This window comes from Oryctolagus cuniculus, chromosome 6, assembly GCF_051225735.1.
Source record: "Oryctolagus cuniculus isolate XC-2025 breed Fujian yellow rabbit chromosome 6, ASM5122573v1, whole genome shotgun sequence".
Lineage (NCBI taxonomy): Eukaryota > Metazoa > Chordata > Mammalia > Lagomorpha > Leporidae > Oryctolagus > Oryctolagus cuniculus.
Window position 1 is genome coordinate 111,382,954 of NC_142872.1, and position 17,750 is coordinate 111,400,703.

General features: G+C 37.3%; 2 protein-coding genes across 10 annotated transcripts in view; one reads left to right on the plus strand and one right to left on the minus strand.

Moving 5' to 3' along the window:
* Positions 1 to 2,281: 2,281 nt before the first annotated feature.
* Positions 2,282 to 17,750, minus strand: part of LOC100009083 (carbonic anhydrase 1) — a 49,851-nt gene continuing 34,382 nt past the window's right edge. For all 5 annotated transcript variants that reach the window (XM_051844606.3, XM_051844608.3, XM_089335494.1 and 2 more), the window contains 7 exons: positions 16,495 to 16,555; positions 15,834 to 16,028; positions 12,533 to 12,651; positions 8,035 to 8,130; positions 7,109 to 7,171; positions 3,491 to 3,646; positions 2,282 to 2,700 (listed from right to left, as the gene is read on the minus strand). In XM_051844606.3, coding sequence (XP_051700566.1) covers positions 2,584 to 2,700; positions 3,491 to 3,646; positions 7,109 to 7,171; positions 8,035 to 8,130; positions 12,533 to 12,651; positions 15,834 to 16,028; positions 16,495 to 16,531 — 783 coding nt within the window. In that variant the 5' untranslated portion in view covers positions 16,532 to 16,555 and the 3' untranslated portion in view covers positions 2,282 to 2,583. The remainder of the gene's footprint in view (positions 2,701 to 3,490; positions 3,647 to 7,108; positions 7,172 to 8,034; positions 8,131 to 12,532; positions 12,652 to 15,833; positions 16,029 to 16,494; positions 16,556 to 17,750) is intronic.
* CA3 (carbonic anhydrase 3) overlaps positions 8,346 to 17,750 on the plus strand; it is a 105,878-nt gene continuing 96,473 nt past the window's right edge. The window contains exon 1 of one of the 5 annotated variants that reach the window (XM_089335491.1): positions 8,346 to 8,636. In XM_089335491.1, the coding sequence (XP_089191617.1) occupies positions 8,474 to 8,636 (163 nt within the window). In that variant the 5' untranslated portion in view covers positions 8,346 to 8,473. Of the gene's footprint in view, positions 8,637 to 12,740; positions 12,944 to 17,750 lie in introns of those variants that run through there. The other 4 variants (XM_089335486.1, XM_089335489.1, XM_089335490.1 and 1 more) reach the window with 4 other exon arrangements.

The following is a 17,750-nucleotide window of genomic DNA, read 5'->3' on the forward strand; positions in this document are numbered from 1 at the left end:
TGGTGTAGAGTATATGGAGTTATAATAAATAGAGATACACTCTTGAGTCCTATAAGGAAATTAATGAAGATACTTTTTTCCAGTTTTCCTTTGCTCTAATTCCCTTGTTGATGAATTTAATGTTTATCAAGCTCTTTTGCTAAAACTAACATAAATGAACAATTTAGAAACATTTTAGCTTTCTGTATTCACAAATTGTCAGAGAGATGTTTAGCATGGTGTTTCTGCAGGTGGGTGGGGGATGAGATGGTAAACAGCACCGTGCAAAAGCACCCTTCTTCCGTAGAGCCTGTGATGGGCCTCAGCGGCTGCCATCACCAACCTGGATGCTGAGAAGCCCACTAGATTTGTCATAAAAACGATCACGGAAGAATCTGAGCGTCCTTGTAGGATGTTCGAAAGTCTGCCATTTACCACTGCCAACAGGAGAGGGCACACTGCGGGCTCGTTAGTCAACAGAACATGAGCTAAAGCTCTCATATGAGCCAATGCCTAGTCCACATATCATCTCTCAACAGCTGCTTTTATCGGCTACTTCAGAGAAATGTAGAAAGCCCCCATGATGCACCTCGTGAGTTCTGCCAAATATATGAAATTATGGCAGAAGTAGTAAGAAAACAGGCTCACCATTGGCATTTGGTTTAGGGATAAAGATTGATGACCATCATATATCTTCTGTCATTCTTTTGCCCTTTCCATTGTAAGACTTAAAGACTTACATATAAATTCTATAGTCTATTTTAACCTTCTTAAAACTATAAATGGATCATCAGGTGAAGTGTTTTTTCAGATTTTTCCTGTTTCTTCCTAAAATTATTTCTGAATTGTTAAATTTCTTTTCAAAAAATGTTTTCAAATATTATAGGTCTGAACATCTTTTGTAGATGTATTTCTCAAACTAAACTCATGTCCCGGTTTCTTCGGGTCTCAGAGCCATCTTTGATAATTTCAAAGTCAGAATCCTATCAATAAAAGAAAATAAATCAGGTGTAACTCTTTCAAACTTTCTCAATATTTACCAAGTGTAGAGTAGTATCAGATTATGTTTGCAAAGAAAACATTGTACATGTACAGAGTGTTTATGAGACCAGAGCTAATATGTTACTTGGGTCTGTTGCATTTTAATAAAGAGAATTCATTTAAATTCTGGGCCCCAAATCAAATATTTCAAAAGAAGACTCTTAGTATGGTTATTAGTTGGAAAACAAACCTTTACAAAAAGCCTTTAGAAACTGGCTTCGACAAAGCAATGAAGAATCTGCTTGGTTGGTCTTTTCAACTTTGATTTTAGCTATTAAGAGATATTGGCAGATTTTGTGATCTTAGATATAACAAGAACATTGAAGTGGGCTTTGGTCTCTAAAATGATTTTTTAGGTTAGAAACAGAAAGACTCAATATTGGACATGGAATTTGCAGAATTCTGGGTGTAGATATAGCTTCAGAAAAAAATAGCATCAGGTTAAATGCACATCTGTCTGAAAGATTTCATGATGTTTCTAGGCCCAAATGACTCTGGCAACATTTTTATAAATAATTCACTTGTAACTCTACTTCCAAATTGAAAGTACAGATTCTCCATGCAAATGAACTAGTTACAATAATAGCAGAAAGGCATTGGCCTTGCTAATATAAGGAGAAGATATGAGAGCAATATCCAGAAGCATCATTTTCCTATGTAAAAACTCATTTTTCTGGGGCTGGCACTGTGGCGTAGTGGGCTAACCCTCTGTTTGTGGTGCCAGCATCCCATAATGGTGCCAGTTCAAGTCCTGGCTGCTCCACTTCTGATCCAGCTCTCTGCTATGGCCTAGAAAAGCAGTAGAAGATAGCCCAAGTGCTTGGGCCATTGTACTCACATGGGAAACCCAGAAGAAGCTCCTGGCTTCTGGATTCCGATCAGCTCAGCTTCTGCTGTTGCGGCCATTTGGAGAGTGAACCAACAGATGGAAGACCTCTTGCTCTCTCTCGCTCCCTCTCTCTCTCTAACTCTGCCTCTCAAATAAATAAGTAAATCTTTTTAAAAAGTTCATTTTTCTCATTAGAATACAAATGATAGTAATGTTGGGTCAGCATAATAATATTAAACCCAGTCACCAGTTTAGCTATTACATATGTCTACAAGAGCAAGAAATTGAATTTCTCAATATTTCATTTCATGCTGCTCTTAGGTTATTTCAGTTGAGGCAAAATTAGTCTTTCAAGTAAGATACTTAAGATTTTCAGTTGTAAATGAAGTACAAATTTAATGGTTTTGACAAAGAGCTCACAATAGACAAGAATTAAGAGCTAAAATTAGTTTATTCGTGCAATGAAACTGAACAAAGGCAGAATAGGAAACAAATCACGTGGTTACAATTTTAAAGAGCTCCAGAAAATAAACTTTAAGCATAAATTTAAGCTCATAGATTGCTATTTGCAGCTTACAGAATACTATTTTTAGTTAAACATCAAGAACTAAAACTAAAGATTTTGGTCCTACAAATTAAATGGAAATGAACTTATTTCTTAAAAGCGATTATTGTACTGGATCATGTTGGTGGCAAGGCTGCTTTCTTAAGGGGATAGGCTCCTCTTGCACCCATCAGAATGAAGCTTTCACAGTTCTGCCCTTCAGAGGCTGGGGTGGTCGGTTGTTGTGCAGTATGGGGACAGCGGCCTCACCTTCAGCATTCGATAGAAGACTGCGGAATTGTGCTAACTGGAAGGGCGGAATATTTAAATAATTAGACAATGTTAATGTTACACAAATTTCTTTATTTCCTGTACTAGTAATGCACTGGTAGGTATAAAATTGAGCTGAGGATTGAAGTAGGAAGGAAGGAAACCCCAAATCCCTCACTCTCCTTTGTATTAGTTATTTTACTTCCATTGTTGATGATGGTGCTTATTTCATTGGGTTATTATGAAGATTAAAAGGGTTAACACATGTCAAGTACCTGGAATGATGCTTGGCACTAGCATGTGTTTGATAATATTACTTAATGATGGGTTACAATGCTTTTCTCCTAGGCTTGACATGAGCATTGACTCACAAAAATATAAGCAAGTCTCTAATAAGAGTAGTTGCTCAATAAAATATAATTATTATGATATTTTATTAGATGATTAAAATTGCAAGTTCCAAGAAAAAGAACAGGAAAATTTTGCCAATTTTCAAAGTATGCCCTTTGAGAGTTAAAATTCATCATATCCTTAACGGAACTTCCACTGACAGTTTTTCCTTTGTTTTAGAAACTTTTCAGAAATGATCTGACAATATTAGATTTTTCCTTATATTGCAGGAAAGAATAGTGGGAGTGCTGAATTTGATTTCTTTTGCATAAAATCAAAATAGTATAATAAATGTACTCTTTCTGATACTATAATAGACCCATATCACGTGCAAATAATTTTTTAATTAGGAAAATATTATTGAAATATTAATCTCCTTTTGTTGATGTAGAACTCCTCTACTCTCAAGTCTCGTTCGTTCACCTGTGATACTCTACCTGCTCGGAGCTGATGCTGATGCTGTCCTTACAGATGAGCCAGGTCACACTCTCGTGAAGAGGGGGATGAGTCAGAGAGCCAGAGTAGGTCCAGTAATCCAGGGACGGAGGAAGCAGAGTGGAAGGGTCAAAGTTCGTGAATGAGGCTTTTTTGCCCTGAAAGAAAAAGAAAGGTGCATGTCATTATATCATAATATCAAACACTATGCCAAGATATAGTATACATGTTATGCTATCTTTTTATGTTATTTAGAATTTGAGTTAAAATTTAATTGTATTTTTCTACTATATAGCATTTCATGAGTGCTGTGTTTTGAGGCTGTACTCAATAAAAACAATGGAAGGGAAAAGAAAAAAAGGACTACATCGAAATTTTAACCAAAAAAACCTTCCTTCTTCACTTGGCTGAAGCAACAATTCAAAAAACTTGTGGTCTTTACTCTTTGACACTTATTTAACTTGCAGTATAAAACATTTCTTGTTTCTTTAAGAATGATGGCAAATTCAGTAATAAGGCAAAAATATTATTGGCAACCATATTGTTTATGTTTTAGTCTTATTTTATTTATTTTCATTATCTTTCCTGAATGATTATTACTGATATATTGGAAATAAACTGATATTTATATGTTAAATTTTTATGCAGCCTACCAGATATTTTTACTGATTCTGTTTTTTTTTTTTGCTGATTGTTTTAAATGGTTTTAAATTTGCCAAGCACTTGCCAATTATCATATCATCTGAACATAATGATGGTTTTGGCTTTGCTTTTCCAATCTTTGTTCTAATATATCATTTTATTCATTTCATTATTTTATTGCATTGATTGGGACCTTCATTAAATATGTCCAATTGTGATGGAGACAGTTGGCCTTTTAGTCTTGCTCCTGTTTAAAATGGAAAGATTTCAAGTGTTTCACTATTAAGTGTGATGTGATTCAAGTGATGTTCTTTATCAAATTCAAGAAACTTTAAGAGTTTTCTTTATCTTCATTTTGTTTTATCTTAAGGAATTGGCATTGATCTTTAAGACATAATTTTTAACTATCTAACAAGTTGATACTATGGTTTTTCATCTTTTTTAAAAAAGATTTATTTATTTATTTGAAAGGCAGAGTTACAGAGAGGCTGAGGCCGAAAGAAAGAAAGAATGAGAAAGAGAGAGAGAGAGAGAGAGAGAGAGAGAGAGGAAGAGAGCAAGAGAACTCATTTGCTGGTTTGCTCTCCAAATACTTGCAATGGTTGGGGCTAGACAGGAACCAAGAAGCTTAATCTAGGTTTCCTCAGGTAAATGACAGGGACCCAACTACTTGGGTCATCAACCATTACCTCCCAAGGTGTGAATTATCGGGGAGCTGAAACTGGGAGTGGAACTGGAACTCAAACCCAGGCACTCTGATATAGGATGCAGGCATCCCAAGGGACATCTTAACAATGTTTTGAGTTTTCCTTAATAAATACAATTTGACTATTCTTTTCATTTAGTTTTAGGTTCTCAGATTATGTATATTTTCTGATTCCTTTTGAGTTAAGTCTCATATCTGAATTTTCTTAGAAAACTATCCATTTTATCCAAATTTTTAAATTTGTTGTCACAATGTTAGTTTTCTTTTTTAACCTTTCTTCTATGGGTCAGACATTCAGTGCAGTGGTTGGGATGCCCAGCTGGGATATCCATCTCCCATATTGGACTGCCTGTTTTAGCTGCTTCCTAGCTCTGATTGTTATTTTCTGCTAATGTGCAGAGCTAGCAGGTGATGGCTCAAGAACCTGGGTTCCTGGCACTCATATGGGAGACATAGAATGAGTTCCTGACTCTGGGGCAGTTGGAGAGTGAATCACGATGGGAAGTCTCTCTTTGTCTCTCCAATTAAATGGAAAACGAAAAACTGTGTATGTGAAATACATGAAATTTGCTTCTTTTATATAAATAAATTAAAAAAATTAATGAAGCAACAGAAATTTGTCTTAGCTATTTCCCATTTAGTTGCCAAAATGTCTGCCTTTTTTGTTGGTTCCAAAGAATCAATTTTTCATTTTATTGATAAAATTTTTTCTTATGCTTAAGTCATCTCTTTCTACATTTCATTAGTTTTTGCTTTCATCTTTGTTAGTTGTTTTCTTTTAATATGTATTTTTTATGTTATTGAGTTGTCATTTTTCCTTCTTTCTAAATTTAATACACTTATTTAAAGTTTAATCTTTCCTCGAATCATCACAAACCATATTTAATTTTCATAAAAATATACCTTCTCCACACTGTGAAAGCAAATGACAGCTTTCTGACCCATGGTTTAATTATTTACTGTTAAAACAATATTGCTGAGCATGGATATATCAGAACACACATCCTATTTTTCTATAGGATTTCTTCTGCTGAAACTGGTAAACAATTAACTATGCAAACAAAAACCAAAACATCAGACTTCCTCAAAAGCAGCCAATTGTAAGTTGTATCTTGATTTTCAGATTGTTAAATCTTCAGCCTTCTTACTCCCCACATCAGATATGAAATGTAATGAGTTCATTGTTTACTTCAATCTCTCTCTCTCACAGCAACATTTTTTCTTTTTTTTTTTCATTGTATGTATCTCATAAATACATTAGGAACATAGTAATTCTTCCCACCTTACCCGCCCTCCCTCCCATCCCTCTCCTGTTTAGTCTGAGAAAGAAAAAAAAGAAAGAGAAAAAAAAAATGGAATAAAACTAAGAGAACTATTCCTCAACAATCTAGACAAGGGCTTTTCTGTGTTATTGCTTCTCAAAAATGATTTTGTTTTTTTTTTTTTCTCTTCCTCTTTTCCCTTCCTTCCTAGCAATCCTGAGCATTTTTTCACGTGTTTCTTGGCCATTTGGATTTCCTCTTTTGAAAAATGTCTGTTTAAGTCCTTTGCCCATGTCTTAACCAGATTGTTTTGCTGTTGTTGAATTTCTTGATCTCTTTATATATTCTGGTTATTAATCCTCTATCAGTTGTATAGTTTGCAAATAATTTCTCCCATTCTGTTGGTTTTCTCTTCACTTTGCTGATTGTTTCTTTTGAAGTGCAGAAGCTTCTCAATTTGATGTAATGCCATCTGTCGATTTTGGCTTTGATTGCCTATGGCTCTGGGATCACTTCCAAGAACCATTTTTCATCCATGCTTAGTGAAATAAGCCAGTCCCCCAAAGTCAAATATACTATGTTTTCCTGATTTGTGGCAATTAATACACAGAGTACAAAAAGTGTAATGTGTATGAGTGAAATTGACATTTTGAGATTTGATTGTTATCTATAGCCCTTGTCTATACTCTTGAGGAACAGTGATTTTTCTACTTACTCCTTGTTAAATTCTTTATTTAATAGAGGATTAAGCTTGTGATTATCAAATAAACTGAAACTATGTCATTGTAAAAGTTAGAAGAAAAAATAAGAAAGGAAGGAGGGAGGTAGGGAAGCATGGGAGGAAGGGTAGGATGGGAAGTCTCATTATGCTCTTAAATACGTATATGTGAGATTTTTAACCTTGTGTAAATAAACAATTTAGAAAAATTTTAAAAACTGTTTCAACATTTCTATAGACTACTGCTCTGTGATCTAAATTAACTTATTTACCCATTAAATTAACTACTTACCTTAGTTTTAACTGCACTCAGTGCATCAAGAACTTTCTGCAGCTTGGGGTTGGCCTGACCAACCTAGAAATAAAAAATATGAAATCAATATTATTACCAATCAAGCACTGGTTAGCTTAATTAAAAATAGTTTCAATTATGATGAGAGGTAAGGTTATTTTTTTCTCTGCTTCAGGGGAGTAAATTTTGCTAGGTGTGTCTTTGTGGGTTCTTTCACTCTACAAACAGTTTATTAGGTGCAACCACAGATAAAGCAACAGTCAAAAAGTTTGGTTTAAATTTAATTATAGACAAAATATTCCAAGTTATTTAAGATAAAGTCTAGAAAGCTAGCAAAACTGTGGTGCAAAACCTAAATCTCTCACTTTTGATCTGTTCTATTAGTTATAACTAGTGATTTTTGCTAGAATATAAGAGCTCAATAAAAGTTAGCTGGAATTAGTATAATCCCAAAATTTACTTATTCAAACATACCCAATTAAATAATAATATTCCTATAGAACTTTTTAGGTTCTCTAACAGAGAGGATTTGACCAACATCTGCCATTTACAAAATCAATTTTTTTTTTTTTTACTTATGGGAAAAACAGTTTTCACATTTTTCCCTGATGAGATAGTAAATTAGTAAATTCTCAAATCTGTCAGATAGGAAATTTAGAGGAAAGGGAATGAAGGAATTTGGAACATCTGAAGAACAGAAATTTTTTTTTCAAGTGAGGATCTTCCTATTTTGCCACCACCTGAAGCTGGGAAAACCAGAGAGAAAACAAAACTGCAAAGTACTAGGGAACTGCTTGTTCACTATGTCATTGGTGGAATGTGAAATTTTCCAAGACGAAAACCCAAACGTCTTTTGGTATTTGTCATCCTCTGTTGAGATTCATTTGGTAAGAAAAAGTCGAGTTGTGTAACAATCTGTAGCTCACCTTCAGAAAAACAGCAACAATCGCCAAGCCATCAGCCTTGGAAACAGAGTCAGCGATGTTGGGGTACTTCCCAGAATTCCAGTGAACAAGGTGAAGCTAAAAATGGTATGTGGTTAATTAATTATTTATGCCAGTGTAAAAATAAAAAATAAGTTATGTTAATTTCTACCATGTGAAGATGAATGTTAGCTTTGAGATACTCAAATTAACTGAACCTTTACACAGAGGTTTGGGAGAGTTATGTTCTCGATCTGAAAGGGTGAACTCTGCTCTGGGTAGGATACGTAAACTGCAAGTCCTGGAACCAGAAAGTATCATTTATTTTTCTATAATATTATTAACTATTAAACATTTCTCATTTAAAAATTAACTTTCTTTGGCATGAAAAACTTAGGAAATTCGATGAGCTTTAGGACAAAAATCAAAGTCTTTCTCTCACATGAGGCACTTTGTTCTAAAAACATTCCTAGAAAACCTTGGAGTCTTGGCCAAGATCACATTGTCATGCACACAACAATTTCCTTTCCAAATACTTCTCAGCTCATTACCTCAAGCTTCTTCCCTCTGTGGAACTCTAGACTTGTCCATCGGAGTACCTATATGTAAGTTGTCTTGATATTTGATTGATATGTTCACATGGCTGTTTAATAGATATCTTGGGGCACAGCGGGTAAAGCTACCACCTGCAGCACTGGCATTCCCATATCAACTCTGGTTTGAGTCCTGGCTGCTCCACTTCTAATCCAGATCCCTGCTAATGCGTCATAGAAAGCAGCTGAAGATGGTCCAAGCACTTGGGCCCCTGCAACCCTTATGGGATATCTGGATGGAGTTCCTGACTCCCGGCTTTGGTCTGGGCCAGCCCTGGTCATTGCAACCATCTTGGTAGTGAACCAGCAAATGGAATACCTCTCTCTCTTTCACTCTGCATCTACCTCACATTCTCTGTCACTCCGACTTTCAAATAAATAAATAAATAAATACTCTTTTTTAAAAAATAGATATCTCACACTTAATTTGTCCAAAACAGAACTCCTGATTTCTTCCTTGCCAAACCTCTTCATTTCCCCTATTTAGGAAAAGATAGCACAGCCCATGTAATTTCTCAACAAAAAAATGGGGCAGTTATAATTACTTTCTTGTTTTCTATCATTCATATCTCACAGATTTTACCTCCTCACTTGTTTGTAATTTTAACTCTTTGCATTAACTATTGATTTTCTCTAGAAATCCCCCTCGCCCATAATCTTTGAAAGGTAGGCTCTTGTCTTGTTTTAAGGATGAATTCAAATGTCACTCCTCAACAAATCCTTTTCTTGTACTCCAGTATGAAGCAATCATCATAAATCAAATAAATTTTTCCCATACTATTTATCTAACTTCTTTCCCTCCCTTTTTACCATCCTTTCTCCCTTTTTCCCTTCCTTTATTCTTCTAAAATACTTCTTTCCCCTATCAAATGTTAGCCAGTCTTTTTTTGACGGGTAGAGTGGACAGTGAGAGAGAGAGAGACATAGAGAAAGGTCTTTCTTTTCTGTTGGTTCAAACCCCAACGGCCGCTGTGGCCGGCGCACCGCGCTGATCCAAAGCCAGGAGCCAGGTGCTTCTCCTGGTCTCCCATGGGCTGCAGGGCCCAAGCACTTGGGCCATCCTCCACTGCACTCCTGGGCCACAGCAGAGAGCTGGGCTGGAAGAGGAGCAACCAGGAGAGAATCCGGAGCCCTGATCGGGACTAGAACCCAGGATGCTGGCGCCGCAGGTGGAGGATTAGCCTAGTGAGCCACAGCGCCGGCCCTAGCCAGTCTTTTTAAAAACAGTATTTGGCATATTATAGATGGTTGATGATTATCTGTTGAGTGGAAAAGAACCATTAAAACAATATATCAAGAGGCAGCACTTCACAGTTGAAATGTCATCTCATTGTTATTTCTTCTGACTGTGCCACTCTAGATTGTGTCCCTGTCCTTAATTGACTGCTGCTGCATCTGTATTTCCATGGTGCTTGAGAATAGTGAGGCTGTCCTTTACTACCGTGCTTATTTAATCACTGTCCTTTTGCCTATACTATCCTGCTTGAGGAATGCTTATTTGTGATTTGTCCACTGAAATGTAAGCAACATTACTAAGTACTTACATCACAAAAAGCATTGGCCTAAGTGTGCTTTATATGGCTTTCTTATTTCATCCTCTCAACAACCATATGAGATAGCTACTAATATCATATTAACTTGACTCTATAGATGAGATGTTGGGGGACAGAATGATTTCCTCAAAGTTGTACAGCTAGTAAGTGGCAGAGCTTTGACTCAAACCCTGACAGTCAGCTAATGAGCTAATATTCTTCACCACCAGGCTGTCTTGTCTCTTGAACCTGGTGTGTCATGGGTACCCTGTGGAGGCTTGCTGAATTGAATTGAAACACATGTTGAATTTTATTGTTTAGTGTACCTAATCTCTAATCTGCATTATTTCTACTTTTATAGATTTAGATGACAGGATCATTGATTTAAGTCAGTTGGACACTAGCAATTTTTCTTCCAGAAAGATAACATTAATTTTTGGTCCTATCTCATTTGATTTTACTTTACCTTCAATTTTTGGTAGAAGAATTGGGAAAAACATGTAATAGATTTCTGCAGTGTTGAAAGGTATAAGCTGTACAATATAACATAAAATATTTATGTATATCTCTATACTCCAAAGCCTCTTTAAGAATAAAAAATAAACACACTTTAACCTAGCAATCTCTCTTATGAAAATCGGTACTACATGATTTCTTCAGCTTGTGTTTAAGATATATGCACAGATATAGTCACAGACATATTTTGTTTGTAAAGGCAAAAGCCCAGACTGAAGACAGGAGATTAGGAGACTGGAATTCCATCCAGGTCTCCCATGTTGGTAGCAGGGGCCCAGGGAGTTGGACCATATTCTACTGCTTTTCCAGACATAGTAGCAGGGAGCTGGATCTGAAGCAGAGAAGCAGGGATTTGAACTGACACTCCCATATGGGATACTGGCATCGCAAGCAGCTGTTTAACTCACTATGCCAGAATGCCAGCCCCAGCACCAATAGAACAAAAATAAGAAAACATTGTTATTGTTATTGTTCACCAGTAGGGATCAGATAAACAAATTCTGATGTACTCATCCAACGGAAATACTATACTGATATTAAAAGACTATGATAGAATTAAATCTTTTGACTTGGGAAATGACCATAATAATGGTAATTAATAAAAGAGCAAAATTATATGTCCTATACTATTCATTTTGTGAAAGTAAAATTAAAAAATCAACTTGTACATATGGGTAAATTATATTATGTAATTTGTTCATACACAGTAAAAAGCAAAATTTCTCCCCTTTTAATATCTGAGACCCTTTGTTGACAATTTGATGATCACATGCCCATATTTTCTATGTCTAAACAGACAATAGTGTCTCGAAATGGAGCACACATTTCCAGGGGAGGGTAAGTCAAGAGGCTGTAGGGCGATGGTTTGCAGTCAGGGACCTTCGCATTCTCATCTAAGCGTATGCTACTCTGTGTGAGCATTGCTACGGTTAAACTTGGGCTCTTGGTGTCTTATTAAAGCATTCCACTCTGGTTACACTCATACTACTGGTGTATCAAATATGAACATTTAAATAAAAAAGGGAGTGATGGTATCTTCCACTTGTAGTGAGAGAAGTAAACAAGATCAGTGCCACCCCCCAAAGTGGACAAGATGTCAAGGTGAGTGTTTTTAAGACATTCTCGGAATGGTGAATCTTAGGGTTAGCAGTTCAGTTCTAAGTTTAGTGGCTGCTTACCACATGAAAATTTCCTCTCTATTATCAGAGTGTATCTATGTGTGATTTTTAAAAATTTTATATTGGTTTTAAGTTACTTTAGAGCCAGGGGGGAGAGAGAGAGAGAGAGAGAGAGAGCGAGTGAGCGAGAGAGCTGCTGGTTCTGTCTCTGAAGATACCTGCCATGGCTGAGGCTGAGCTAGGACCAGAACCAGGAGCTGGGAACTCAGTCCAGGTCTCCTACATGGGAGGCAGAGACCCAATCACTTGAACCATCACCTGCTGCCTCCCAGAGTTGAAACTGGCAGAAAGCTATAATGGAGAGCTAGTGCTGGTAATCAAATCCAGGCACTCTGAAATGGGATGGGGCATCTTGATCACTAAGCCAAATCCCACCCCCTGAGTGAGATATGCTGTAAACTCTCTGAATGCTGGAGTATGTAAATCTGTTCCTTTCTTTCTAGCACCTGCTACAACACATACAACACTCAATAAATGTTGACTTGAATCCAATTATTCACATCTAAATGACTCATGCTATAGCTAAATCCTGGTTTTCTTCATTTTAATGGAGGCAGGGTGTTCCTGACAGAACAGAATGTTCGTTTCTTTCAAGCCCTTATGGTGGTATCTTTTGTAAGAAGAGAGCTGCCCTGGGGAGGACTCTCAGTGTAATTATTTCTCATGTACTCAATTACATTACCTCTGCAGAGAATTTGGCTCCATCCACTGTGTGTTCAGAACCATAGTCATCTGTCTTGCCCCAATGAAAATGGAACTGAGAAAGTCGGTAGTTGTCAGAAAGAGGGCCGCCTTTCAGCACTGGAAGGAAAGGCAACTTCTGTTAGGCTTACGATCAGAAACCAGCTTATCACAGCATTTGATGTAAGCCAACACTAAATGACATTGAATAGAAATGAAAGTAAACAATATTACTGAAGTTTTTATGTAATTTTTTTAATCCCTCCACATCCATGATCATGACATTCATGGGAGTACGTATGATGTATCCCTGACAATGGCACTGGTAAGATATCCCACAAGTTGTATATGATCTTCAGCATATGGGCCAGAATTTCATCTATTTTCTACCTCCAAGACACCATACTGCAAGGTGAGTAAATTATATAATTGTAAGACTTTCATTGATATCTCCTTTAATTTCCAAGTTTATACATTATTTCTTTAAATAAGGTATAGAGATAGTATGCATCAAAATATTTAGTAGTTTATTTTTAGTAACAAATTACTCATCTCATATTTTGTACCTGACGAGGACACAACAGTATATTGTGATAGCTTTGTTGAGAACTCCTGGAAATAGGGCTGGGGGTCACTTTTAAAAATTTAGCTTTGAGCGGTCTGCAGCCTAATGTTTATTGCAGCACAATTCACAATAGCTAAGACCTGGAACCAACCTAAATGCCCATCAACGGTAGACTGGATAAAGAAATTATGGGATATGTACTCTTTAGAATACTATACTGCAGTAAGAAACAACGAAATCCAGTCATTTGCAACAAAATGGAGGAATCTGGAACACACCATGCTGAGTGAAATAAGCCAGTCCCAAAGGGACAAATACCATATGTTCTCCCTGATCGGTGACAACTGACTGAACACCAAAAAGGAAACTTGTTGAAGTGAAAGGGACACTATGGGAAACGGTGACTTGATCAGCATAGCCCTGACTGTTAATGAACAACTTAATACATTATCCCTCTTAGTAGTTTTTTTGTCTGTTCTACTTAATATGACTGATTTAATTCTGTAATTAATACACAGTTATTCTTAAGTGTTGAAATTTAACTGAAATGTGATCCCTGTTAAACATAAGAGTAGGAATAAGAGAGGGAAGAGATATATAATTTGGGACATGCTCAAGCTGACTTGCCCCAAATGGTAGAGTTAGAAACATACCAGGGGACTCCAATTTAATCCCATCAAGGTGGCATGTACCAATGCCATCTCACTAGTCCAAGTGATCAATTTCAGTTCGCAATTGATCATAATGAAAGGACTAAGAGTCAAAGGGAGCACATAAGCAAGTCTAGTACCTGCTAACACTAACCGATAGAATAAATAAAGGGGAGAGTGATCCAACATGGGAAGTGAGATACTCAGCAGACTCATAGAATGGCAGATGCCCTAAATAGCACTCTGGCCTCAGAATCAGCCCTAAAGGCATTCCAATCTGGCTGAAAAGCCCATGAGAGTATTTCAGGCATGGAAAGCCAAGACACTCTGGCAAAAGATCTCTGTGAGTGAGATCTCAGTGGAAAGAACAGGTCTTCAAAGAAGGAGGTACCTTTCTCTGAAGGGAGGAGAGAACCTCCACTTTGACTATGACCTTGTCTAAACAAGATAAGAGCCGGAGAACTCAAGGGGCTTCCCTAGCCTTGGAAACTCATGACTGGAGCATAGGGAGATTACTGATGCCATAGACAGGAGTGTCAATTGGTAAAGTCAACAACAGGAGTCACTGTGCACTTACTCCTCATGTAGGATCTCTGTCCTTAATGTGCTGTGCATTGAGATTTAATGCTATAACGAGTACTCAAATAATATATTTCACTTTGTGTTTCTATGGGGGTGCAAACTGTTGAAATCTTTACTTAATGCATACTAAACTGATCCTCTGTAAAAAAAAAAAAAAAAAAAAAAAAAAAGAAAAGAAAAGAAACTAGCAACTCCCAACTTGACTCTCACTGGGATTAAACATGACAATAGGTCTGATCTGATTTCATCATCATTAAAAAAAATCATCTATTATTTTTCACTGTATGTTTCTGTGTGGGAGCAAACTGTTGAAATCCTTACTTAATGTATACTAAGCTGATCTTCTGTATATTAAGATAATCGAAAATGAATCTTGATGTGAATGGAAGGGGAGAGGGAGTGGGAAAGGGGAGGGTTGTGGGTGGGAGGGACGGTATGGGGGGGAAGCCATAGTAATCCATTATTCGTACTTTGGAAACGTATATTCATTAAATAAAAGTTAAAAAAAAAATTTAGCTTTGAATGACCTATCACTTTATTTATTTATTTATTTATTTGACAGGTAGAGTTACAGACAGTGAGAGAGAGAGACAGAGAGAAAGGTCTTCCTTCCATTGGTTCACCTCCCCTCCCCCAATTGGCTGCAACTGCCGGAGCTGCGCCCTGATCCGAAGCCAGGAGCCAGGAGCTTGCTCCTGGTCTCCCAGGCGGATGCAGGAGCCCAAGCACCTGGGCTATCCTCCACTGCCCTCCCGGGCCACAGCAGAAAGCTGGACTGGAAGAGGAGCAACTGGGACTAGAACCCGGCACCCATATGGGATGCTGGTGCCACAGACGGAGGATTAACCAAGTGAGCCACGGTGCCAGCCCCAATGACCTATCGCTTTAGAGTGTACATCATATGAGTCCTTAAATGCATATTATGCCACACCTGATCAATATTTATAAATGACATAGCCCCAAGGTGCCTAAAATTCAGGCTAAGCACATTATACAAAAGTGCCAAAGTGAGTTTGATCTTTCAAGTCTATAGCACTGTCTTGTGGAATTGTCACTTAACATATTATTCAATAAGCATTTATTAAAAGCTGATTATGTTGCAGGAAATGTGCTAGATTCCAAGGGGTGAGGATAATTCAGTCACTCCATTATCTCTCTTCTACTGTGATCCCTCACCCTCATCCCAAGCAGACTATGTTTGCTTTTTCACTATCTGCATTCATGGTTCATTCACTAGACCTTTGTAGGAACAAAAAGGCTTACTCACAGTGAATTAAGTGAACATAGATAGTGGAATGGCCAAAAGAAATGGAAAGGGAAAAAGTACAGAGATTTCCAAAGCTACCTTCTCCACTTGGCGCACTCCGGAAGTCTCAGTCTCACCAGATTACAGCAATGGGACACACATCAGAAAGACTTAGGATGGATTCTTGATATCAAGCCCCGTTGTTCACATCTTCCCTGTCAACTCTAAGGAGAGATATCAGAAAGGTCTTCCAACTCACCTGATTGGCTGTCATCTTCAAAATTGACATGGAAGGAATGTCCCACGTTGATAATTTCTTTGGCAGAGGCTGGATTGTAGGAGACACTGAAAGGTTTCAGAGAGGTGTCATGTTTCACTTCGCTGCTTTTAATATCAACAGGAGACTGCTTATTTCCATTCGCAATGGGGTACAGCTTGCTCCAGTGCTCAGGACCTACCACAGTAAGGATGTGTACAGTCAAAACGTTATCAAATGCTTGATTCCAGGTTTATCTGTTATAAAGGTTACTAAATTATCAGGTTTGCTTTATTTAGGTAGTCTGTTTAGCTTAATTTAAATTCTCTGTTTGATTATGTCCCTTTTTCTGTACTATACTACGAAACAGTATACTTATAGTATACTAAAAACAGTACACTGTGAATATAGTTTTTACAGTCAAACTACAAATATTTTCCTGTGAGCAATCAATTTCTACTACATACTCTTAAATATTGAATAGATTTTATATACATCCATACTCTAAAGGCAATTGCTAAAAACATGCAAAGGAATTATTAATAATTCAATACAGGCAACTCAAACCATTAACCTACATGGTAAAGTTATTTTAAATGCTTAACATTTCTGTAAAAAAGAAAATAAATCATTATTTCAAATCATGTAACAGAAGAACTCTTACCATTTTGGCCATCATATGCCCAGTCAGAACTTGCCATGATCTTCTACTTTGTTTTATTTTTCTGAAAAGAAAAATAATGAATGCCTAGAGTAACTGCAACCACAGATGCAGTAGATACCTTAAGCTGTCACTTGAGGCTTTTTATAGAAACTTCTCTGCCCTTAAAAGGCCACTATTTCATCATCTTTGCTTATCAGGAAGTGTATATACCTTAAAAAAAAAAGGTGTTGTAAAAAAAAGTTTACAAAAGTTACATCAGTTTTAATTGTTTTATTTGCTTATGTTGTAATAGAAAAATATCAAAATTTTTTATTTTATAAAGCAACCACTGTTTCTCTCATAATAGTAGAAAATATGATTGAATATATATAATTATTTAGATTTTCTAAGTAAAAAATGTTCACCTTTTCTTTTCTTTTTTCTTTTTTTTGACAGGCAGAGTGGACAGTGAGAGAGAGAGACAGAGAGAAAGAGAAAGATCTCCCTTTTGCCGTTGGTTCACCCTCCAATGGCCAACGCGGCCGGCGCACTGTAGCCGGCAAACTGCGCTGATCGGATGGCAGGAGCCAGGTACCTATCCTGGTCTCCCATGGGGTGCAGGGCCCAAGGACTTGGGCCATCCTCCACTGCACTCCCGGGCCACAGCAGAGAGCTGGCCTGGAAGAGGGGCAACCGGGACAGAATCCAGCGCCCCGACTGGGACTAGAACCTGGTGTGCCGGCGCCACAAGGCGGAGGATTAGCCTAGTGAGCCGCGGCACCAGCCTGTTCACCTTTTCAATTTTTACCTGTTCAGGCTTCACACTTACAGGCTGATTTGAGCTGGTATCATTATTTTAATTTAACATTAGATAATAAAATTATTGATAATTTATCATACATTAGTTATGGTATTTTTTATATATAGGGTGGTATTTTATATAGATAAAGATAGGTAATAAAATTACTAATATCTCATCTATTAGTTAAAATACTAGGATAATACTGCTTGATATGGAGCAATATTGGAATTCACAAATGGAGTTTTTATTAATGTTAAAATTAAATATGGCTTGGGGCTGGTGCTGTGGCGCAGCGGGTTGATGCCCTGGCCTGGGGCGCCGGCATCCCATATGAGCTCCAGTTTGAGTTCTGGCTGATCCACTTCTGATCTAGCTCTCTGCTATGGCCTGGGAAAGCAGCACAAGATGGCCCAAGTGCTTGGGACCCTGCACTTGGGAGACCTGGGAGAAGCTCCTGGTTTCTGGCTTCGGATTG